The 24645-nt window shown below is 39.6% G+C and overlaps 1 protein-coding gene across 2 annotated transcripts in view; it reads right to left on the minus strand.

Annotated features, from left to right (window-relative positions):
* Positions 1–7730: 7730 nt before the first annotated feature.
* LOC126210365 (nuclear RNA export factor 1-like) overlaps positions 7731–24645 on the minus strand; it is a 143095-nt gene continuing 126180 nt past the window's right edge. For both annotated transcript variants that reach the window (XM_049939582.1, XM_049939581.1), the window contains exons 15-16: positions 24262–24407; positions 7731–10463 (exon numbers count right to left, since the gene is read on the minus strand). In XM_049939582.1, the coding sequence (XP_049795539.1) occupies positions 10343–10463; positions 24262–24407 (267 nt within the window). In that variant the 3' untranslated portion in view covers positions 7731–10342. The remainder of the gene's footprint in view (positions 10464–24261; positions 24408–24645) is intronic.

Here is a 24645-nt window from a genome sequence, read left to right on the forward strand (position 1 = left end):
ATAAGAAAGACAATAGACTGCAGCTAGAAATTCATCATTGTAAAGCAAAGAAAGCTACGGATTCCACGAATTCTGGCACAGTCAAGAGTCAAGGACCTAGCTCATACGTAAGCACAGTTGCAATGGATTTGTAAAAAGTGATTTCTCTTCTTTCATTAAGGCATAGTGAAATGAGCTATTTATGGCAGCTCCCAAATTACAACTTTTACCTTCCATGTTGGTGATAATCAAACTAGTCACATGTTTCGCTGGCGTAAGGTCGCATGTGGCGTGTGGAAACTTACTTGTAAAAAGAAACTGACAATGTGGAGTGACAACTGCTGAGGGCAGAACATAAATAGGATGATGATGTTTCTGTGGATTTACCTAACAGCAAAGGGTTACTTTACAGAAATAGAACACAAGTTTTTGGTGAAAAGACACTCTTTTATATTTGCTATCGTGATTTTGTTCACATTGAGAAATGAAAGAGGTTAACTATGTGTGAAGTTCCAAAAGATTTAGTTCAATGGATCAGACTGATTGCTGAATACCTAGGGGTACTGCATGTTTGATCAACTGTTAATGATATTGAAGAGTTCAAGGAACATTACGTCTTGAAGAGATATGGTTTTCAACAAGTGCAGGTGGAAACACTACATTGTGAATCTAGGTTGTCTGAAGAAAAAAGTATGGATTTAGCTCAAATGATTACATTTGTGAAAGAAGAGACTGAGAGGTTTTACGATTACCTTGCGAAATGATTAAAATGAGCATGATGGCATATGTATCATTATTTATGTTAAAGCCATTGCATATGGAAGCTTTCATTTTCTTCAAATTATTATTTTGTTCTTAAACGTACTAAAGGTATGACCGTATGTACCAGAAAACAAAGCAGCTGGGCAGTATAGAAAATAAAGGAGTAAGAACTTTTGTGATAGAAGACTTGTAGAGGACAAATCGTTACTGAACAAACAGAGGTGCTGAAAGTATGGGAAGAATATATAAAGGAAACCTATGAAAGGAACATCGTCCACAAGGCATTGAAACACAGACAGAGGAAGAGACTGACGAAGACGAAAAAGTACCTAACATACTGACAACTGAAGTAGAGAAGTTGAAGAGGAGGAAAGTTACAGGAGATGACGACATACCGGTTGATTTGCTGAAAGAAATCGAAAAAGAGGGTTTGAAGGCACTTACGCATCTCATAAACAAAATCTACGAAAGTGAGGAATGGTCTAAGGACTTTCTGGATGTCACTATATTTGCTCCTGAGAAGAAACAGCAAGCCAAGAAATTTAGTGATTTCAGAACAATCAGTTTAATCTCACATGTAGCGAAGATTATTGCAAGAATACTCAACAGACGGCTGGAACACAAAATTGAAGAGGTAATAGGAGAGGACCAGTTTGGATTTAGGAAGGGAAAAGGAATGAGAGACACCTTCGGCATGGCGAGGATGTTGTTGGAGAGAGTTCTGGCTGTAAACGAAGAAGTTTGTATTTATTTTATAGACTGACGGAAGTCAACTGGATAAAATTGATGAACATCCTTAAGGAGAGAGAAATAAACTGGAGAGCCTGGAGACTAATTCTCAACTTGTACCTGGGACAAAGAGTAAAGGTGCAACTGAACTATGGAGAAACAAGCAGCGTGGAAATAGGAAAAGACGTCAGTCAACGATGTTGTCTATAGTTGAGTCTCTTCAACCTGTATGGGGAATGGCGGGCGAGAGAAGCTTTGAAAGGGTGCAGAAACTTCAGGATAGGAAGGACGCCTCATCAGTACCATCAAGTATGCAGATGACCTGGTAGTGCTTGCTAAAAATCAGAGACAAGAGCAACACATGATGAACCAGTTGGTGGAAACTGGAAGGAAATACGGCATGGAAGTCAACATCGAAAAATCAAAAGTGATGTGGATATCAAAAAGGGAGAAACCTTTGAGGATAACCATCGACAATCGAGAACTGGAGGATGTGAAACAGTTCAAGTACTTAATAAATTTGGTGACAAAGGATGAACAAGGCACCAGTGAAACGCGAGCAAGAATCGCTATGGGCAAAACTGCATTCAGTAAAAAGAGGAATCTGCTGACCAGCAAGTTAAGCTTGAAATAAAGGAAGAAACTGGTGAAGTGCTATGTCTGGAGCACTGCACCGCATGGAGTAGGTATGTGGACCATGAAAAAAAAAACTTGAAAGTTTTGAAATGTTGTGCTGGAGGACAATGGAGAAGATCAAGTGGACTGATCGGGTGAGGAATAACAATGTACTGACTGAGAAGAGTAGGGGAGAAGAGAGACATTCTGAATACAATTCTTCAGAGGAAGGCCAACTAAATTGGACACATACTTAGACACAGAGGACTCATGCATGACGTCATTGATGAGAAGATTAAAGGAACGGTAGGACGAGGAAGAAAAAAATTCAACTTTTGGACGATATGAAAGATGGAGAGAGAGAGAGAGAGACAGCAGACTGTAGGAAGAAGCAGAAGACAGGGAACATTGCATAAAACTTTCTGACAAATTAAAATTGTGTGGCGCACTGAGTTTCCAGGTTCGAGTTCCGGTCCATCATACAATTTTAGTTTGTCAGGAAGTTTGAAAGCAGTGCACATCCCGCTGTAGGGTGAAAATTCCTTCCAGGTTCTTGTTTTTTGCTGCAAGTACTTGCCAAATTTGTCATTTTGTGGACATTTTTTTGCAAACTTACAGTCGTTGTGGGTGTTCAGTACCACTGTGATGAAAAGGAGAATGGCATAAAGACAGATGGGTCAAAACAAATATACCACTGGAATCCCTATACACACATAATGGCACCACCAGCCAAGGAAGTGTGAAGTGAGTTTACCAATGAATTTGTTTCACCAGGAGGGAAAGTAGAGTGGCAGTACAGATATCTTTAAATTTTAGCTGATTTTTTTTATGTTACCATAAACATAAATGCATTATGTTTGTAGTAAAAGTAGTTAATACTGCTTGCAAAAATCGGAGAGTAATTAAAACGTAGTCTCTTGGTGAGATACTATGCCACATTTCTGTTTCCTGTTTTTGAATACTTGATTATACAATAGACAAGACATTCGAAATTTACATAAGACATCCTCCAAGTTTTTAATCTAAGTGACGCCCTCTGAATTTTGTTAATCGAATAGTGTTCCTTGATAACATCAATATGTACACCAACATTTTTACTCTACAACTTTTATTTTTGTATTTTGTCACTATTTTTATTCATTAATAAAGATACAACAGTAGTGCCAGCAGCTCTAGTTTTTACGAATAATGGCACTTCTGCAAAAATTACTTGCAGGAAGTTTCTAGAGCAAACTTGCCCTAGTGACTTGAAGACGTAAAACTGAGTAAGTTTTTGTTGTAATGTAAACACCCAGCAAATGCTTACAGCAGCTACTTGTTAGTTCACATAAGTGCTTCTGGAGGTAGCTTGACGTTGGCAGCGCTTGGAAACATATGAATATCTTCCAAGTAGTGTTGATTCTCTCCGCTTCTGGCAGCAATAACGAAATCTTCATGTTATCGTGGCCAAACAGTAGTTGTGAAATTTTCAGTATGGCGTCAATTGAAATCGTATGCACGCATATGAATGTTATAGAGCAGGACACGACATTTCAACTGTGACAACAAGAGTTAAATACAAGGAAGACGAAACCCAAATGTTGGATCCAAAATAATTTCGAACAGGGATTAATCAGGGACCACAAATACATTTATAAAAGAAACAACACTTGAAGACGAAAATTATGCCTTCGATGGCAAACTAACCGATAGCTGTCACGTAAATATTGTCCGCAGACACGCCACTCTTCCAAGATTTTAAAATCTTATTGTATTCGTTGATATAGACATTTAAAATATCTAATTTTTAGTTTAACAGCTACCACATCACAATTGGGAGCCATAATCCACAATTTATGCAATGCTCGGTCTCATAAATCACGAAGCTTATTACTTAATTTTTTGCTTACATATATTAACTTTATTTATTCATCCAAAAATCCTTAAAGATCGTGGTTTGCAGATACACACACACACACACACACACACACACACACACACACACACACACACACACACAAAGTCAAAATAGTTTGCTGTTCTGGTAGTTTACAGAATCTGTGAAAGTATACCTGCCGACTACGGTTTTCTCTTTGTTTAGCGATAAAATGAAAAACAAAAAAATACTGAAATCGTATGGAGTACAGCAACAATTTTTCCAAAATAACTGCAACAGAATTCTCATGTTTCGAAATACTGCCTCCAGGGCCCAGTGGTGGAAGAAAAAGTGGCGCAACGAAGTACAATCAAGCATGACAAAACTTGAAACTTCCTGGCAAATTAAAACTGTGTGCTGGACCGAGACTCGAACTCGGGAACCTTGCCTTTCGCGGGCAAGTGCTCTACCAAATGAGCTACCCAAGCACGACTTACGCCCCATCCTCAGAGCTGTACTTCTGCCTGTACCTCGTCTCATACCTTCCAAACTCTACAGAAGCTCTCCTGCGAGGTGTGCTAGTTCTGCAAGGTTTCGCAGGAGAGCTTCTGTAAAGTTTGGAAGGTAGGAGGCGAGGTACTGGCAGAAGTAAAGCTGTGAGGACGGGGCGTGAGTCGTGCTTCGGTAGCTCAGTTAGCCGGCATGGTAGCTCAGCGTGTTCGGTCAGAGGGTACGCTCCGCTGCACAGAATGAAAATCTCATTCTGGATTACAAAACTTGTGTCTCTTAAGTTACGCCACTAATAAAGCTGGTAGTCCGCACACGCAACTGGAGTATGCCACTAGCTGTGGCGACACTTTTGTTACATGTGTGAATCTGGCTTTAGTTTCGAACCTACTTCCTGCACCCCAGAACATCGTTTCTATAACCAAGAAACCTCAGGAAATACAAACTCTGTTCATGGTAAATTTCCTTATGACTTTTACAGGCAATTTGTCATTAACTGATATCTTATTACAATAAATCACTTAGAGTGGTACATCTTCATTGCGCCTTTGCCTTAAAATACCATGATGTCAGGGGACATAGAAAAAGCCTCCAAGAAGAGTGAGAAATATCCATTCGGGCGTCCCCTGGGCAACAGCATTTTGACGGCTATTCTTTCTACCCAGCGACTACAAACCTTATGAGCGTGCGGAAAATGAGAGATCACAAAAGGCTACTTTCGGAGCCAACACACAATTATCTCATTCAACTATCACATGCAAAACAAGATCTTATTTCAACTATGTGCAAGAATTGTAGGTGTGATGTTCTGTGCCTCCAGGAAACGCACAGAAGGCCAGACTACACAAGGCCAAGAATACGTGGCATGCAGCTAATCAAAGAGATTCCCCATAAGGGAAGAACAAGGATGTACTAGACATAATAATGGAGACTTCAACAGTCACAATGTGGCCTGAAAACAGCAAGCTCCATTTGATCCACGATCCAAAACAGCCTCCATCATTCAACAGCAGCAGATGGAAAAGAGGCTATAATCCAGATCTATGTTTCACTAACAATACTCTTGTGAACATCAGCCAAAAGCTTGTATTGAATTCCATTCCCAAGTCCCAGCACCGGCCAGTACTCTGCAAAATCAACCCAGTGATACACCGTTCGAAATAGATTTAATTTCCAAAAAGCTACCTGGGAAGCTTTCTCGAAAGCAGTGGACAACATTCATTTCTTCAACCTCTATCAGATAACTACAGTGAGTTTGTTAAAGCTTTAAGGTACTGTGCACGGCAGAGTATAACGAGGGGATGTAGAAAATTGTACATTCCAGGCTACGGAAAAGAGACAAAAGAGAAATACGAAACGTATTGTGATCTCTATGGCGCCAACCCATTCCCCCCAGGAGGCGGGTGAAGAAGTCATAACAACAATGATTGAAAATAGAAGACAGAAGTGGCAACATACTATAGAAAGCATTAACATGACCCAAAGTAGTCGGAAAGCATGGAGACTGCTCAAAAAGCTAGACAGTCTATCTGCAGGTACACTAGGCTTTATTGGCGTTACAGTAAACCAAACAGCCTCCCAGTTGCTGAAAAACGGTAAAGCGGAACACAGAATGAAGAAAGGGCATTCGAGAAAACTAAATGCTTCCCAGGAAGAAAATAATGAATCACTCAATCACATATTTACATTATCAGAACGGAACGAAGCAATCAAAAGTTTAAAGATTGGGAAGGCCACAGGCATAGATGATATTAAAAATGAACAGCCGATACATCTTGGTGTTCACTCTAAATTGTGGCTTTTGGAGTTTATGAACTGCTGTTGGGCAACTGGACGAACCCCTAAAATCTGGAGGCAGGCAAAAATAATTGCAATTCTTAAGCCTGGTAAGGACCCAGAAGATCCTAAGAGTTATTGGCTGATCTCTCTGTTGTGTACAACTTACAAACTGTTTGAAAGACTGATACTAAACGGATTCAAAGAGTTGATTGAGGGCATCCTAATAAAAGAGCAAGCAGGATTTCGGCCTGGCAAATCTTGTACCAGTCAAGCTCTCTGACTAACCCAGTACATTGAAGATGGGTTTGAGAAAAGACTAGCTACAGAGGTGGTGTTTATAGATTTGACAGCAGCATAGGATACCATCAACCTCAGAGAGCTCATTGCGAAAGTACAAAAAACAACAAAAAGCCCCTAACTCACTGCTGTACTCAAATCGGTTCCATTTAACAGAAGATATTTTGTTGAGTTCTAGGGTAACAATAGCAAATTCAGTGGCTGAGGCAACATAACATTTTTGTTTTTGGGGGAAAAGAAAATCACGAACAAGTATTGAGGCATGAGTAGGAGCATTATTGTGATGCAATTTCCATGAGTGGTTTTGTCACAACTCTAGTTGCTATCTTGAGACTGCTTCACGCAAATGGCATAGAACTTCCAGGTAGTATTCCTTAACGACTGTATGACCATAAGCAAGAACCCATAGCAACCGAAGAAAACAGTGAGAAGAACCTTCAAATGCGATCGAACTTGTCAAATTTTTTTTGGTCCTGGCTCTCCAAGCAGTTTCCATTGGGATGACTGGGCCTCGGTTTCAACACCATACCTGTATGCCCACATTTTGCCACCTGTTACAACCGTCTTTAGAAGTTTGGATTGTTGTCAATTTCATCAGTATTTTCAAGCGATGCCTACGCGATGTTGTTTTCAGTTGAAATTCAATAATTTTGAAAGAAACTTTGCTGCTACAAGTTTCATGCCCAAAATGCCTGAAAAAATAGCCTGGCATGAGGCAAAGGATTTGCTGACGTCATCAGCAACCTCCCTGATTGTGATTCAGCAATTTTCCAGAACCATTTTCTTTACTTCTTCCACACTGTCATCAGTACTGACGTGGTGGGGCGTCCAGGGCAACTGTCGTCTTCAACATCTTCCTTGTCTTCAACCCATCTTCCCGACCTTTTTTGAAATGTTTACATCATTCATAAATTCTTGTATTACTTATTGTAGGTTCACAAAAAGCCGCAATCAACATTTCAAATGCAGTGTTGCACTTTATTCCATTTTTCAAGCAAAATTTAATGCACATTCTTCAACCTATCTTTTTTGAAAGAAAAAATTCTTCGAGCACCTGAAAACATATATAACGCTTTTGACTGTCTACAATAAATTAAATATTCAAAACAACTAAAAATGCAAACATGCATCATAAACATGCATTCTAACAAGATAAATAAATAAATAAAAATAAAAAAATACCGAGAATCAGTTGTATAAAGCCTACAAAATTAAAATATTCCCATTACTTTTGATCACATCTTGTATTTGCATATATTAAAATTCATATTAGCAATGTAACATTTCAGATTTTATTGTCTTCCATATCACAGAGACTCCTGGGAGCCAAGCATTGTATGTACACATACAAAATAAATATAGCTGATTCAAGATTTTGTTTTCAGACTGATTTCACATAAGATCCGTTTATTTACATACAATATAATGAACATTACATTAAATTATCAGACACAAATGCTAGCTGGTATTTACTTTCAGGATGTGAAATATTCAGTGTTGTTGATACACATGTATAAAAGAAAATGTCCACAGCACTATGCTAGCTTTCAGAAGTATTAGATACTACCTCGGGGCAGGAGAGAGAAATAAGTTGTGGGAGATTAAAAAGGGAGAACATATCACACTGCAGGATGAGAGGGAGCCATGAACCTGTTGTGTGTAAATTAGGTTGCAAATTGTACGACACATGACATAGAAATAATATACAACAGAGGTCGGTTTGCAGTAAGTTAACTTCATAACTATTCTGAGTAATTAACTGTTGAATAATTTTATGCTGGAACGGCTACTGTTAGTAGTTTGTTCGGATGATGTTTCAGAGATCCCCAGGTGTCTGAGAAACGACAGTGTACGGCCGAGTTACAAACGACAGGCAGGCATACGCATCTCGTAGCTGCCCAGTTCGGGGACACCGTGGAAACATGACTGGAAGGCCTCCTACTGTGGACTTCACATTTATAAAATACAATTTAATAATATGAATAGTCCATGTAACAAATTAACATTGTAGAACAATCAATGATACTTTAGTTCTGTAAGTTACAAAGCCCAAGCGACGTCAGATGACACCAGAGTTTGGTTAATAAACTTGAGTTGTCTTAAGACTTGTGTTGTCTTACTGCAATTTAGTGTAAATTGTGAGCTTAATGGCTCTACTGATTTTATCTGCTGTGAGGGAACGTCTGTTATCAGAGCTACGACTGCCACGGAGTTATTGAAAGTTGGATGTCCACTGGCATTAGCAAGGCACACTGGTCAAAGTTAGTTGAAGAGAGATGTAAATAATTTAGGAGGAAAGGAGACAACTCATTGAATCACACAGGCATTGAGTCATTGACAGGCACACAAAAAAGAATGAAAACACTACTAGCTTTCGGACAACCCTCCCCTCACATATTGTGCCGGTTGACTGAAATCACAGTATTGGGCTGCAGATTGGCAGGTAGACTGGAGTGAAGTGTTGCATTGTGTCGAGTGGAACAGGCAGATGGACAAAAGGGATGGAAAGTGCGAGGAGGGTCGGGGAAGGGTGGCTGACGCAAGGGTGGAGATGGGAATGAGACACACGGACGCTGGAAGCGAGTGAGTTGGTGGGGTGGATGATGCCGATGATGTGGAGGAGAGGATTCGGAGGGTAGATAGGACAGAGCTTGTTGGGTAGAGGCAGTGTGTGCACTGAGACAGGGGAGATTGAGGCCAGGGAGATTATGGAATGAAGGATGTGTTGCAAAGATAACTTCCATATTTGTAGTTAAAAAAAACCGGTGCCAGGGGGAAGCGATGGTTGTGAAGCAGCAATTGAACTAAAGTGTGTTGTGGTCAGCATAGCTTTCCACTACTGGGTGGTCAACTCTGCTCTTGCTTCTGAACTACACACATGGGAGTTATCTTTGTGATACATCCTCTGTTCCCGTAATTTCATAATCTCCGCTATCTCACTGCACCCACATCCTCTACCCGACAGTTCCCCTTCCTCCGCCCTGTCACCCCTTCTAATCCACTCCTCCAAGTCACTGGCATCACTGCCTGTGTTTCTCATTCCTATCCGACACACCTGCTGCCTACCTCTGAGCTGTCAGGCAACCTTTCCCGATGCCTCCTCCCACTTTCCAATCCCTTTTCCCTCTACCCACCCTACCTGTTACAACTCCCTGATCCAGCTCATTAAAGGATGTTTCAATAGCTAGCAAAGTTTTCATTCTTTCTCGTGTGCCTAATGACTCAACACTTTTACTATTTGGTGAGTTGTCTCCTTTGTTCCTAAATTATTTACACTCTGCCACAACATTCCTTACCTAGATAAAGAGTGTTTCAGTTGAACACTGAAGATACATCCTCGACAACCTGGTCATTCATCTCACCTGGGTGTCTTGAGCGAGCTGGTCTTTTTTGTAATTTTCCCCCACCTAGCTGTCTTGAGTTCCCAAGGAAGGAACTAATAATTCCCCATTAATTCCAAAAGCGTGTACAGTGCCACAAACTTTTATTTGTGTGTGTGTGTGTGTCTGTGTGTGTGTGTGTGTGTGTGTGTGTGTGTGTATCAGCAATATTAAATATTTCACAACCTCAGTACTACCAAGCAACTCTGTCTCATAATTTAAGAGTTTTCTTAACTTGAATTTTCTTTTTGACTGCTCTCAGCACACTTTTTGCTGCTGATGCACCTTCACAAAACTAACTTGCATCAGCTTTTTCTGCAATAGTGCTGGTGCAGCTACAGCAATTACCAATTTCACAAAGGATGCAATTTTACTCAGTAGCTGCTTCAAACACTATACAGACACAGGTACTTGATGAGGGTCAAAAGATTTCTCGCTTTTAAAATTTTGCTGCTGCTTTTGATTTATTGAATCTTTTTGCTGGAATTTTGCCTGCTTTGTACAGTTCCATAAATTTCTCAAGGGCTTCTTTTAGATTCCAGCCTGCCAAATTCAGGCACCTGAAAAGAAAAAAAAGAGTGTTATTTATTGTCTAAGACCACAGAATACTCAAAAACATTAATGAGAAATCTGTTTTGTACCTATTGCAGAATTTCTATGCATGCCTTTTTTCCCCCTACATATTATTCTACAGTTCACAATTAAGTGTTTAGCAGAGTGTGTCTAGAACCACTTCCTGACTAAATCTCCAATGTTCGACTCTTGACACTTAAATCTTTCTGTGTGTGCACTGACAATAAGTCTGTACTTGACTTGATTTTCATGTGCTAGAGCACACACCTGACTTTCACACTGAAGTTTGTCCAGCCATTAATTCACAGTAAAGCTCCAGTCATATGAAATTTAAACTCATTTCTTTCTGTGTCTAACTTCATTATTTATGTTTAAGAAATTTTACTGAGAAGAAATTTCATATCCTTTCCTTTTCTTTTACTGTGAATTGTCAAATTTTTTTGCCATCTGGAGGAGAAAGTTGCTTACTGAAATTTCCTTAAAAGATCTTGCTTTAACAAAGACACCTTTGTTTTAATGGCAACCATCTCAACTTACTTATCATATCCATGACACAGTCTCCACCATTCTACAATAATAAAAAATGATCCACCCTTCTTTGAACTTTTTCAGTGTCCACCGTCAATCGTATTTGATAATGATCCCATACCGTGCAGCAATACTCCCTAATATGATAGACAAGCATAGCATAGGCAGTCTAATTATAAAAGTTGTTTTGCACCTTACAAGTGTTCTGCAAATAAAAAGCTGTCTTTGGTTTGCCTCTCCCACAACATCTATGTGATGGTTGCAACTTACCTTCTTCATAATTGTAATCACTACGTATTTCACTGAGTTGATGACCTTTAAATTTATTTGAGTTACCATATAACTAAAATTTAAATGAATATTTTAGTACAATCTTTTTATTGTTCACGATCAACTGTCACTTGTTGGATCATCCAGATAACTTCCCCAAATCATTTTATAATTCTTTTTGATCTCCTTATGACTATTTTAGACAGTAAATGACAGATCATCTGCGAACAATCTAAGAGGGCTCCTGAGATTGTCTCCTAAATTGTTAAAATAAATTAAGGACAACAGAGGGCCTATCAAACTTCCTTGGAGAATCTTTGATACAACTTCAGTTAAAAAACCTTCTGGAAATCTAGACATATGAAATCAACTTGATATCCTCTGGCGACAGTACTCATTACTTCGTGTGAATAAAGAGCCCGTTGGATTTCACAAGAATGGTATTTCCTGATTCCATGTTGCTTGTGTGGCAACAGATAATTTTCTTTGAGGTGTTTCATTATGAAGGAACACATTTTATGTACACTCTCCTGTTAAGGAATATACAATTTTTCGAACATCATGGCCGTATTTATTGACTCCTCCTACGATATCTTGAAAATGATGCCATCGGAGCAAAATTTTTTACCTTAAGGCACTGCATGTTTAAGAACAGGAAGAAATCACAGGAAAGCAAATCGGAGAATAATGGGGGATGCAGCAGAAATTCTTAATGCAATCTGTGCTGTTTTTCAGGGACAACTCCAAACAAATGTGCTGGAATGCTATTGTGATGAAACAGTAGTTTCTCCTTCACAAAAAAAGATCTATTTCCTCCTGTTTCTAGTTGGATTGGTCCACTATGTTATTGTAGTACTGTCCAGTATTATTCTTCCTTTTTCTAAGAAGTCTACTAGCTTTACATCCTTCGCATCCCAGAATATTGAATATCGGCTTCATAACTTTTCCTGGCAATGGACTGTTGTCTTCTTTGGAGCAGATTCACCACATGCAATCAACTGTTCTCACTGTTGGCTAGTTTATTGGAGAGGTGAAAATGTAATAGCAGCGGCCATAAACAGACACAGTTGTATGAAACAAGAAAGTCATCTGAAGTCTTTGTACCTAATATGTCCTAAAATGCCGCACGTAAAAATGGGATTTTCAAGTGTGCATACTTCTGTTTCCATTGGTGATAAAACGGCAAGGTCAATTGTTTTGGATAGCCTTTGGCATAGGGACCATTTGTATACCCAACAGAAGGATCGTCTTAGTGTTACTATCATCCTACAATACGAATAACACACTTCCTCCTGCTTAGGCAAATGGAGCAAATCAGTTGGTTCTTTTTGCATCTGATGTGGTCTATGGTGGACTAGATGGGACTCATGAAGGCACCATTATTTCACGGGCAGTTCCTCGGCAAACATCACAAAAAGGGATTTTTTAGTATATTTTTTTTGTCCTCAGCAGACCGAAACCCAGCCAAGATTCCAAGACAGCAATACACAGCAAATGGCTGAAATTTTTATCAGAATTTTGTAAGATCTCGATCCCAAGCAACCTTGAAAATTTTCTTCACATCTTTACCAGTTTTCGAGATACAGAGGTTCAGATGTACCCTACTTGTACACAAACAATATGCATTAAAATAAATGGGTTGTAAAGCAAAAACATAGTTTATAAAGTAACATAGCACAGGGAAATATGCTGTAAAGTGACTTTGTTATCATCTGGGAATACCACATTGTACGAGTGATGCACAAGCATATATATACGAAAGCGTTGGTATGTTGATAGACACACAAACAAACACACAAACAAAATTCAAGCTTTCGCAACCCCAGGTTGCTTCATCAGGAAAGAGGGAAGGAGAGGGTAAGGAGAGGGTAAGGAGAGGGTAAGGAGTCATTCCAAAGACTTACCTTAGGGGGGAAAAAAGGACGGGTATGCACTCGCACACACACACATATCCATCCACACATATACAGACACAAGCAGACATATGGATGGATATGTGTGTGTGTGCGAGTGTATACCCGTCCTTTTTTCCCCCTAAGGTAAGTCTTTCCGCTCCCGGGATTGGAATGACTCCTTACCCTGTCCCTTAAAACCCACATCCTTTCGTCTTTCCCTCTCCTTCCCTCTTTCCTGATGAGGCAACAGTTTGTTGCGAAAGTTTGAATTTTGTGTGTGTGTTTGTGTTTGTTTGTGTGTGTATCGACCTGCCAGCGCTTTCGTTCGGTAAGTCACATCATCTTTGTTTTTAGATATATTTTTCCCACGTGGAATGTTTCCCTATATATATATATATATATATATATATATATATATATATATATATATATGGAATGACTCCTTACCCTCTCCCTTAAAACCCACATCCTTTCGTCTTTCCCTCTTTCCTGATGAAGCAACCGTTGGTTGCGAAAGCTTAAATTTGGTGTGTATGTTTGTGTTTGTTTGTGTGTCTATCAACCTGCCAGCGCTTTTGTCTGGTAAGACACATCATATAGCATGTAGAATCCACTCTGTGGTGTAAAATTTACTTTGGGTTATTTCAATTTCACGTAAGCAAATTATTTAAATTTTACTTACCAAGACATTTCTTTCCATATGCATTATGTATCCTATTGCAGAGGGAAAAAGAAGGGAACTTTTAAAAAATTTTCTTAAAAATTTTGGCATGCAAACATATTCACACTTTTTTATGCTGAGAGAGAAGAAGACCTTGGCAGTGACAAAGAGATGGAAAAGTAATAAATATTGCAATATAGTAGACAGTGCCTGCGTTATAGGAAGACCGAAGGAGACAATGGTAGTGAGAGAGAAAGAGAGGAACACAGTGACAATGGAACATAGTTGACAGTGACAGAACAGTGCTAGAAAAAGGAGTGAATGAGACAGTGCCAGGGGTGGAGCAATAAAAATAAAAAGAAAGAGAAAGTGGAAGTGGGTGAGAGCCACTAGTAAGGAGAGTTAAAAGTGTATGACAATGACCATGAGGAAGAAAGAGATAGTGACAGTGAGAAGAAACAGCAGCAGTAGGAAGGAAGGAAGGAAGGAAGGAAGGAATGAGATATTAGCAATAAGAGAGTCAAGAGGGAGACAGTGACAACGAGAGGAGACAGAAGTAGTAGGACAGGACAAATGGGACTGTGGCTGTGACACAGGAGACCGTGACAGAGAGACACAAAGAGATAATGACGATGAGTTGGTCTGAATGAGTGAGTGGAGTAAATTATAGCATGGGAGTGGGAGGGATCTTTGAAACATTTTTTAAAGGTGCTGTGGTGCTATTCCAATACAGTTGCAATGCTATTAGAATTCATAGTAATGTCAAGTGGGCTGAAGCTAGAATTGGAATTTGGACTGAGGAGGGAGACATGGTAGGGTAGTACGTGCAGTTATGCAAAGCCACTGCACCAGGGTGGCACAGTGATTAGTGTACCTGCCTAGTAAGCAGGAGATTGTATCCCAGCCTCAGTACAAATTTTCATTCATTACTTCAGTCTGCATATATACATCACAAATGTTTGAGTTTTGGGGAAAATTGTGGCTTATATTCAGGTCAATACAGTGATTTGTCTTAGATAAAATACATTGTGGTTCCTCACGTTTCCTCAGCACAGTAAGTTAATGGCGTGCTGCCGTGTGTTCAACGGCCGACCCAGCCGTCTTCTTTAGATGCTGCAAGTTGTGGCGTTGCGTGTACTTGCTGCCTGGACTCCACGAGACTGCAAACCACGATATGTCTCACAGCCCTATTTGTAGGCGAGTTTGACTCATGATACCAACTAATGCCTACAATACTATTTTGTTTTTCAGAGCTCGCATGGATATTCTGTGAAACATATGTTCTCTTAGTGTTTCCCATTTCCACAAGCAGCTAAAACAGTGAGCAAATCAGTTTTTGACAAGTGCTGCCTAAAACATAATCACAAAATGAAATACGGTGAGAGAAGTTTCGTAGCGCAAATGCCAAGTTTCTGGGATAGAGTACCGTATTTACTCGAATCTAAGCCGCATTCGAATCTAAGCCGCACCTGAAAAATGAGACTCAAAATCAAGGAAAAAAAAAATTTCCCGAATCTAAGCCGCACCTGAAATTCGAGACTCGAAATTCAAGGGTAGAGAAAAGTTTTAGTCCGCATCTCCAAATCGAAACAAAGTTGGTCCATTGTAATATGAGACACAATTTATGTCGAATGAATGACGTTACAGCTACAGTAGTTTGGTTCGAGTCATAAGCTTAGCAGTTAAGCTTTACCAGATGGCCATTGCTTTGCGTCAGGCGCTCTGTCTGTATTTCTACGGGTGCTTCGTCTGGTTTGAATTGATTGCTCATTTTTCTTTGCTCTGATAAGTGCCGTTTTCTTTGTTATAGGTGTTTACGTCACTCTAAGCTGAAAATGCATTACTGTACTGTGTCATGCATTGCTTGTCGCATTTTGATGAGTGTTTACAACCTGTCGCCGCTTGCGTCATGGCTTGCTTTTGTGCGCGCTACCGCTGCTTACAATTTGTTTTTAAAAAGAGAGGAATCTACTCATTAGCGAAACAATGGCAAGAGACTGCTATTTGTTGTTACTTACACTTCTGCTTTCTTTGATAATGATCAACAAGAACCAAATAACAGACTGCATATGATAGATGTTCTGAACGAGAGTTTAGCGAAAATTTTTCTCCGTTTGAAAATCTTTGCAGGCGAGGCGCTTTAGTACATTACATTTTGCACAGAAATTAGAGTCATCTTAGATTTACAAATCTAATCAATTGCTGTGCTTCATTTCTGACTGAATCACTATTAGGCATAAGAATAATACGAATATGAACATGACATGATATGTATATTCTTCCATGTTTGCTGTTGTCTCACTCTAGTTTCGTAGTTTATTAGGCAGACAGGATTTAAATGAGATAGCAGCAAACACGAAACAATAATGGCAAAATGTTTATATTCGTATTATTCTCATGGTGAAGAGAATACCGCATGTGATTCACAATCCATAAAAGTTCCTATTTGCAACTATCTCTTCTCACAGGTAGGAAAAAATTCAGAACGTAGAGTTGGCCATATTGACAAGTAGAGTTGGCCATCTTTCCAGTCGGATTTTCGTAGTACATTGAAATGCTGCTACATTCGAAGATGAACAATACGGAATTTGTATTACTTCGTTGGATAATGTATGAAAATGCAGTGGTCGAAACTCAGGGCGGAGAAAAAACTCGTCTTCAACCTTTTTTTAAATTTATTTACTGACGCGACGCAGAGGATTTGGTGCCAGTATTTATTTTTGTGCCTACAAAGCATGCCTGTGTAGCGCTACATATATTCAACGGCAGAAGTTAGTTGTGGCGGCACCCACCAACATTTTTCAGAACTTCCGCTTGCTTTTCACTCGATTCTAAGCCGCAAGCGGTTTTTTGGATTACAAAAACCGGAAAAAAAGTGCGGCTTAGATTCGAGTAAATACGGTAATTAAGGTGTCTATCAAAATAAATATGTCAGAAAACCTAATAAAAAGGGTCAGTGGTTTCAATTTAAACAAGAGTCAGCATTTAGCACACAATTTATTAAGATTCCTCCAGCCATCACATAAATCAGAGCAGGGAAATGCAGACCAAATGAGCAATTCGTGGGATATCTGTACAGGCTCTGCAATCCAAAAGAGCATCAAGTGGCATTAGTGGGCGTTGGGAGTTACGCTCGACTACGGAAAGCAGCGGAAGGCTAACAATAGTTCACAGCCAGAGCATAGGCATCCAGTAAACATAACAGCACTGTTTGCAGCACTGTGAGACGACTGGGACAGTCCACGAAATACTGCACACTAACGAATCCAGCAATGCTTCGCAATTGTTAAACAAGAATGGGAATTGTATATACATCCCAATCTTCTTCTCCACCCTCTCTCTGCCCATCGCCTCCCCCTCCACCTTCTCTGTCAATCTCCACTCCCCCTCCCCTTCTCTGTCAATCTTCTCATCCCCCTCTCTGTCCACCTCCTCCTTTCCCCTCTGTCCATTTCCTTTGTCTCCTCTCTGTCCGTCATATCTCCCCCCCCCCCCCCCCCCCCTCTGACCTTGAGTTTTTGTTTAGTGTTATTATAAATAAAACCTCGATTGGGAATTAAAGTCATTTAAAATGTATGGGTAAATCGATTGGACTCATTGGTGTATGGGGTAAGACAGAGACCTCTCCAGCTGCTAAATCTGTCTGGATAGTAGCTTTAATGGCAGTATTTCACATAGTTGTAATCTGCGAATGGGCAGGATTACGAAGTTTCAGAAGATTCAGATTCTATAGTAGTATTCTCCATTTACTTACAGGCCATAAATACAACTTTCCTAATTTAAAAGTTTTCTGCTAAATAGGTTGCTAGGAGGTAAAAAGAACAGCACATTATTGTGTATACAATTTCTGTTTAAAATTATGTATAAGGAGAACGAATAATTTTGATGGCAACAAATTGCCTAATTGTTTAAATACCCTGCTACCTTAGTTAAAACTGTCTGTGAGAAAGAAACAAAAGCTACACAATTTCACAGTGTAATGTAGTGGTTTGGTAAGATGGAAACAACTGTGTTGAACACCTGAAAGCACAAAATTAAATGAAACATGTTGTTTTTGATTTTTTATCCACTCATATTTTCCAGTTTCTTGCGTCAGTTTTTCACCTTGGCTGTGGTACAGGGATTGGCCAAATAATATGAACAAGCTACTACGAGCACCACAGTTTTGGAGCTCACCTTCTGACACCAGCATTGTATTTTGTTACCCCTTCACACTATATTGTAGTGGAGAAGTGTTCTGCAATCACCGTAATATTGTGTCAACCTGCATGCAAACTAGTTGAATTAGAGAGAGAGAGAGTGAGTGAGAGTGAGAGAGAGAGAGAGAGAGAGAGAGAGAGATGGAGAGGGGGAGGGAGAGGGGGAGGGAGAGGGGGGAGAGGGCGGGGGGAGGGGAGAGGGGGGAGAGGGAGGGTGGGTGAGGGGGAGGGAGGGAGGGAGGGAGGGAGGGGGGGGAGAGAGAGAGAGAGAGAGAGAGAGAGAGAGAGAGAGAGAGAGATCTGAGTGCAGCAAGAGAAACAGAGTTTGGAGTACTGAACAATGGGAAAATGCAATGCGGCCTAACAAATATGCTTTTACACTGGTCTACATGAGGAGAACACCAAGGCAGGTGTGAAAGACAAACTGTCTTCTTGCAACTCTGCAGCATGGTGGAGGTTCTGGAGTTCAGAGGATGGTTAACACTAGGCCCAGTGGCCACAGTGAAAGGAAATATAACTGCCAAGATGTGTGAAACCATTTTCGGTGAACTGTTTATTACCTGGTACTCTCAAGTGTATTTAACTGTTGCCTGAGAACTTGCAACGATACCATATCAGCTGGGATTCTGATTTCTTTGCAGAGAAAAAATTGCTGATTTTTTGAGTTTCCAAGTAGCCATTACAAGTACGAGGGTCTGAGGTGAGAGTTGAGTATGGAATATGTCACGACGGGATGTGCAAAAAGCCTTTAAGGGACATAAGTTCTATTGAATATTGTGACTGTTCAAAGCAAGAGAAGTGTTGATGGATGGTAAGAAGTGGAAATGAGATGAAAGGAAACATATTAATTAAAGCAGTCAAGGAAATAAAAGTAATGATAAATCATGAATGAAATACACTGGGCACTTAGTGGCTTGAGTATTTAAGATTAACAGTTGTGTGTATGAGGAGGACTGTTAACTTTATCAAAATGTATTCAGATTCGAACTATGGAGGCAACAGGCAGATTCAAGCATTTGACATGGTGCCCGCTGCAAACTGTTAACGAAGCTACAAGCATAAGGAATAGATTTGCAGATACGTTAGTGGCTCAAAGACTTCTTAAATAACAGAACCTAGCACATTTTCCACGACGATGAGCGTTCGTTCAGAGATTAGGAGTTACCCCGGGAAGTGTGATGGGACCACTCATTTTACTGGGATAGTTTTGGGAAAGTGTGATGCATCTGTAAAGGAGACTGCATATAGGACACTGATGTGACCTAGTCTTTCTTAAGTACTGTTTGAGTGTTTGGGATCTGCACCAGGTTGGATTAAGGGAAGACATCAAAACAGTTCAGATGTGGAGCACCAGATTTATTTCCAGTAGTGTGGTTTCAGTTGACTGAGACTGCAGCTGTGTGTATGAGTTGCGTTTGCGTGAGTGCAAGTGTGTGTGTCATCTATTGCTGACGAAGGCTTCAATGGCCGAAACCTTTAATTGTGAGTTTTTTGTTGTGCCTACCTGAAACTCAGCATCTTCGCTATATGGTGAGTAGCAACTTTCCTTTTCATAATATTGTTTATTTCCAGTAGGTCTGAACAACACATAAGTATTGCAGAGATGCTTCGGGAAATCAAATGGGAATCCCTGAAGTGAAGGAGATGTTGTTTGAGGCATATAAACTGTCATTTTTTCCTCGCTTTATTTGGGAGTGTAACAGGACAGAAAGTGACTAGTAGTGATAAAGGGTACCCTCCGACATGGACTGTACAGTGACTAGCGGAGTACGTATGTAGATGTAAATGTACATTTAAAATTCAATAAATTTCATGTGACATATAGCAGAGTTCTGGTATCTACAAAAAAAACTAGAGTTCTTCAGACAATGAAGAGTGAATTTGAAACACGAACAGCTGCTAGCATGAGTTTCTTAGAAGTAGATACCTTAGGGGTTGCGAAGCAACTCAAATCGCTTGATACGGGCAAGTCTTCAGGTCCAGATTGTATACCGATTAGGTTCCTTTCAGATTACGCTGATACAATAGCTCCCTACTTAGCAATCATATAAAACCGCTCCCTCACCGATAGATCTGTATCTACAGATTGGAAAATTGCGCAGGTTGCACCAGTGTTTAAGAAGGGTAGTAGGAGTAATCCATCGAACTACAGACCTATATCATTGACGTCGGTTTGCAGTAGGGTTTTGGAGCATATACTGTATTCAAACATTATGAATCACCTCGAAGGGAACGATCTATTGATATGTAATCAGCATGGTTTCAGAAAACATCGTTCTTGTGCAACGCAGCTAGCTCTTTATTCGCACAAAGTAATGGCCACTATCGACAGGGGATCTCATGTTGATTCCGTATTTCTAGATTTCCGGAAAGCTTTTGACACCATTCCTCACAAGCGACTTCTAATCAAGCTGCGGGCCTACGGGGTATCATCTCAGTTGTGCGACTGGATTCGTGATTTCCTGTCAGGAAGGTCGCAGTTTGTAGTAATAGACGGCAAATCATTGAGTAAAACTGAAGTGATATCAGGTGTTCCCCAGGGAAGCGTCCTGGGACCTCTGCTGTTCCTGATCTATATGAATGACCTGGGTGACAATCTGAGCAGTTCTCTTAGGTTGTTCGCAGATGATGCTGTAATTTACCGTCTAGTAAGGTCATCCGAAGACCAGTATAAGTTGCAAAGCGATTTAGAAAAGATTGCTGTATGGTGTGGCAGGTGGCAGTTGACGCTAAATAACAAAAAGTGTGAGGTGATACACGTGAGTTCCAAAAGAAATCCGTTGGAATTCCATTACTCAATAAATAGTACAATTCTCAAGGCTGTCAATTCAACTAAGTACCTGGGTGTAAAAATTACGAACAACTTCAGTTGGAAAGACCACATAGATAATATTGTGGGGAAGGCGAGCCAAAGATTGCGTTTCATTGGCAGGACACTTAGAAGATGCAACAAGTCCACTAAAGAGACGGCTTACACTGCACTCGGTCATCCTCTGTTAGAATATTGCTGCGCGGTGTGGGATCCTTACCAGGTGGGATTGACGGAGGACATCGAAAGGGTGCAAAAAAGGGCAGCTCATTTTGTATTATCACGTAATAGGGGAGAGAGTGTGGCAGATATGATACGCGAGTTGGGATGAAAGGCATTAAAGCAAAGACGTTTATCGTCTTGGTGAGATCTATTTACGAAATTTCAGTAACCAACTTTCTCTTCTGAATGCAAAAATATTTTGTTGAGCCCAACCTACATAGGTAGGAATGATCATCAAAATAAAATAAGAGAAATCAGAGCTCGAACAGAAAGGTTTAGGTGTTCGTTTTTCCCGCGCGCTGTTCGGGAGTGGAATGGTAGAGATGAACCCTCTGCCAAGCACTTAAATGTGAATTGCAGAGAAATTGTGTAGATGTAGAGACGGTGAACAAAAACATTGTTAGGCTGAAACTATTATCTAATAAACAGTGGCTTCAAATGCAAGTATTCTAATTAATTATGAGTGTTATTCACCTGTTTACCTCCAACTGGCTATTAAAAATGAACAAATGCTTCTAGCTTCATGTTGTCTGCACATTTGGAAAAGGAGACTTTGGAGGTCATGTTGTGTCACTCAGCTCTCTTTACATTAGTCAGTCTGTAAGCAGCAATTGGCTGAAATGGACGGTATTACTGTACCTCCTGCCAGGTGTCAAGGTACATTCTGCCATTCATTTCCTCCAAGCAGGAGGAGTCAGAGCTGCCAAGATTCATCGTTAATCGTACTGTGTGTATGGAGATAAGGTTATAAGTGGTGGTGTTGTTGGAGTGGTGCAGAAAACTCTGGGACGGTCGCTCAGATGTGCACGATGAAGGTGGACAAGGAAGGAGACTGGCAAACTAGTGCAACATGTTGACAAAATTGTACACATGCTCTTAAACACTGTCACAGAGAGATCAGGCCACCCTATTTTTTTCACAGCGAGAATCAAAATGTTCACAATACTGAAAGAATGTGTTCTACCTTAACATTACTACAATGAAGAGGGTGAGTAATTTCTGAACAGAATCTTGACTGGGGATGAGACATGGGTGCAGCATGTCAATTCTGAAACTAAGAAGCAATCCAAAGCAGTGGAAACACACTCATTCTCCCAATAAGTCAAAAAAATTTAAGCAAATACTGTCAAACCACAAAATGAAGTCTGCAATTTTGGGAATGCAAAGCAATTTTGACAACAGGTTTCACGAGAGTAACGGATGAGAACAATGCGACATCATAGGTTTACTGTGAGACTCTTACAAAACTTTGAAGGCCAGACCAAAACAAAAGGTGCTGGATTATTATCAAAGTGAAGACCTGGTTGGGTACTCACCACTTTATGACAAACGATGAGCTAAAGGATGCTACCGAGACTGCCTGAAGTAGCAAGCGGCACCATTCTTTGATGAATGGAAAAATAAGCTCGTGGCATGGTACGACAAATGTATGAATTTAGGTGGTGACTATGTGGAGAAGCAATGATGTCAACATGTAAGTACAGTTAATGTTTAAACAATTGGAAGTTTAATTCATGAACAGCCCTCGTATCAGCTATCCCAAGAACATTATATTATTTTTCAACCAATGATATGAAAAGACAGAAATAGGGATATCGTGTTGGTAATGGATACACAGTCACAGCACTCAATGTTCCCTTGTTCACCTATACATACCCGCTTCACTAAAACTAAATCGTTTCTCATGTCTCATTAAATCTGTGACTGCTACATGTAATTTTAAATATAGTGAGAGGGAGAAAATTGTCACAAACTTCAGTATTTGGATAACCAGTAATGAGCGGATACTGTGTGAAAGAAAAAGAAGCAACGCATCTGACTGTTTTGATGGGAAGTCTACCATCTGAGGATGATCAATATAGATGAAACCAGCAATATCAAACATGAGAATGTCCAGGGTGGAAGAACAACAATATTATAATAAGGATAGATAATATCTCACCATACAGGAGACACGGAGTTGTAGATGGGCAAAACAAAAATACTTCTGTACATTTAAGCTTTTAGACCAAAACGTTTTCGTATGAAGTAAAACACACAGATATATGAAGACCCTCTGTGGCCGCTGCAGAGACAAAGTGTGTGTGTGTGTGTGTGTGTGTGTGTGTGTCAACTTCAAAATAAAGCCTTTTGGTCAAAGGTTTAAAAGTACAGCAGTATTTTTGTTGTGAATGTCTATGACTCAATGACTCCTCTACGTGCTGAGTAGCAATCTGTACCTTTCATAATATTGTTGAAATCAGAAACAGTCATATTAAAAAATGTGGTCAGAATGTATCTGAATATAGTACTTTTCAAATTTACAGATGAAAGTATCGGAATGCAGCAAACCCACTCACAGCTTATGTCTGCCAACTGTTCAGAGCTCCATTTATAAGGTTAAAATGATTCGGATAACATGTCCGTTATAAGCAATAACAGCACTGCAAACGCATTCACAGAAAGATCATTAACTCATTTCCTAGTGATGGTGTAATATATGATTAAATTTACTGAAGTAATATGGGGGATGTCAAATGGATGCTGCTGCTGCTGCTACTTTTGTTGTTGTTGTTGTTGTTGTTGTTGATGATGATGATAATGCACAAGGCTATTAATGAGGTGTATTCTTATGCTTTCAGAGAAAGATCAGAACACTTGAACATTACAGTTAATCTAAGTCACTTGTTCTCAAGTGTAACTTGAAAGCTTCCCTCCTGACAAGCTATTTCTATTGCCTGTGAAGATACTTTAGGTCAACATTTTTGCCTTGTGAGGATGTTATTCACTAAAGCAAATATATAGTACATATATAAGTACTAAAGTCAAATTAGCTCCCCAAAAGTATACAAAAATTTATTCAGGCTTATTTATCTGATTCAGCACCGAGTTTGGTTTCCCAAGTAATTTAAGGCAAATGATACAAACGTTTCTACTTCATGCAATATCAAAATCCTGCTGTTTCATTATATTTGTAAAATGACAGACTTCATTTGGAATATTATACTTATTCTTATCATTATTGCTTATTCTGAAATTTCACAGACATTACTATTTGTCTATTAATGACTTTCTTCCTCTTATTACCCATTAGAAGTTCTGGATATGTTACTACATGTTTCATGATTCTGACATTAAAAATTAAAACAGAGGTGTAACAGATTAAAAATAATATAGAAGACTTTCTCTGTAGGAATACAGTACAAAAATAAATATACATACATGCGTGACCAAGGAATTGTCATGTTAGTAAGTTGTGAATACTCTTGTATCATGGAATTTTTCTCACACTCCGTCACCTGCGTTATTCGTTTCAGTGGTGTAATTTTCTTTTGGTTTGTACATGGCTTCACGTACCTAAATGCATCCTGCAGGGAAAGACAAATAAAAAAAAACATCATGTTTTCTTACTGTATCTACAGTTAATTGTTGTTTCACAATATTGAAAGGTTAAGGGGAAATTTGTCCATATGATTTTAGTTATTTTCATTTATCTATCATAATACTGAAATGTTTAAAAATACTGATCTACTGATAAAAAGTAAAAGATGAAATAATGTATTTATATTGGCTATCCAATAGTCTACAAGTTTAGTTTTCATTACA

This window comes from Schistocerca nitens, chromosome 10 (assembly GCF_023898315.1).
Source record: "Schistocerca nitens isolate TAMUIC-IGC-003100 chromosome 10, iqSchNite1.1, whole genome shotgun sequence".
NCBI classification, from domain to species: Eukaryota; Metazoa; Arthropoda; class Insecta; order Orthoptera; family Acrididae; genus Schistocerca; species Schistocerca nitens.